The sequence below is a fragment of the Numida meleagris genome, chromosome 18, assembly GCF_002078875.1.
Source record: "Numida meleagris isolate 19003 breed g44 Domestic line chromosome 18, NumMel1.0, whole genome shotgun sequence".
Taxonomy (NCBI): Eukaryota; Metazoa; Chordata; class Aves; order Galliformes; family Numididae; genus Numida; species Numida meleagris.
The window spans coordinates 6167246-6168461 of record NC_034426.1 but is presented as its reverse complement, the minus strand read 5'-3'; the positions used below and the strand labels follow the sequence as shown (position 1 = coordinate 6168461).

Here is a 1216-nt window from a genome sequence, read left to right as displayed (position 1 = left end):
CGCTGCGGAGCCAGAGCGACCTGGACGACCAGCACGACTACGACAGCGTCGCCTCCGACGAGGACACGGACCAGGAGCTGCTGCGCAACGCGTCCCGCAACAACCGTGCACGGGTGAACTGCAGCCCCCTCCCCACTGCCCAGACCATTCCTTCCCCCCCCCCAGCTCCCAGTTCCCAGAGCTGAGCCCCTCTCCCTGCACAGAGTATGGACTCCTCCGACCTGTCGGACGGCCCCATCACGCTGCAGGAGTACCTGGAGGTGAAGAAAGCCCTGGCCGCCTCCGAGGCCAAAGTGCAGCAGCTGATGAAGGTGAACAACAGCCTGAGCGACGAGCTGCGCCGGCTGCAGCGCGAGGTGCGTGCTGGACCCCCCCCTCCCCGGGCACCCCATTTTCCCTTTCTCCCTATTTCCCCCCCCTCCCACCCCCCTGCTTACTGCTGCCTCCCCCGCTGCAGATCCACAAGCTGCAATCAGAGAACACGCAGATCCGGCAGCAGGCGGTGCCCCCGCACCCCAGCCCAGCCCCCAGCGAGCGCCCCGAGCACGGGCACCCCCCCGGCACGGCCCCCCTGCACCGCCGCGACCGCCAGGCCTTCTCCATGTACGAGCCGGGCTCGGTGCTGAAACCCTTTGGGCAGCCGGTGGAGGAGCTGGTGACCCGGCTGCAGCCCTTCGGCGGCGGCGGCGTGAGTACGGGGCGGGCTTTAGGGTGGGCTACGTTGGGATGGGTGATTTTGGGGAGGGGGATCTCGGGGCACGTGCAGGTGACGCGGAGCTGGGGGCGGTGGGGCTTTACCCTTTCGTGTGTCGCAGGAGGTGGAGGACGAAGCTCTGTACTCCATGCACATCCCGGCCAGCGTGTACCGGGTAAGGGGGCCGCAGCGGGGGCGGCTCCTGCATGGCACGGGGGGGGCTGTCGGCCTCCCCAGCTCCTGGGATGTCCCCCCCCCTGCCCCACAGCACCGGGGAACCCACAGTGGGGCCGGCGGCCGCGGGACCTCTCTGCATGCAGGGTGGCAGTGTCCCCCGTGCTCGTCCTCCCCTGTGCTCGTCCTCCCCTGCACGTCACCGGGCTCGGCTCCGTGCCCCCCCCACACTCAGTGCCCTTTTCCAACCCCTTTCTTCCCCTTCTCTTTCCCCTCCAGATGCGGAAAGGTCCGTCGGTCTCCTCCATGCCCTTTCCCCCGTCCTCCCCGCTGCTCTCCTGCCCGCCT

At 69.2% G+C, this 1216-nt stretch overlaps 1 protein-coding gene across 1 annotated transcript in view; it reads left to right on the top strand.

The window, feature by feature from the left end:
* The window catches only part of GIT1 (GIT ArfGAP 1), an 11292-nt gene that overhangs the window by 8406 nt on the left and 1670 nt on the right, over positions 1-1216 (top strand). The window contains exons 13-17 of the mRNA XM_021416109.1: positions 1-113; positions 204-356; positions 458-688; positions 816-869; positions 1148-1216. The exon at positions 1148-1216 is cut by the window's right edge and continues 1 nt beyond it. Of these exons, the coding sequence (XP_021271784.1) occupies positions 1-113; positions 204-356; positions 458-688; positions 816-869; positions 1148-1216 (620 nt within the window). The remainder of the gene's footprint in view (positions 114-203; positions 357-457; positions 689-815; positions 870-1147) is intronic.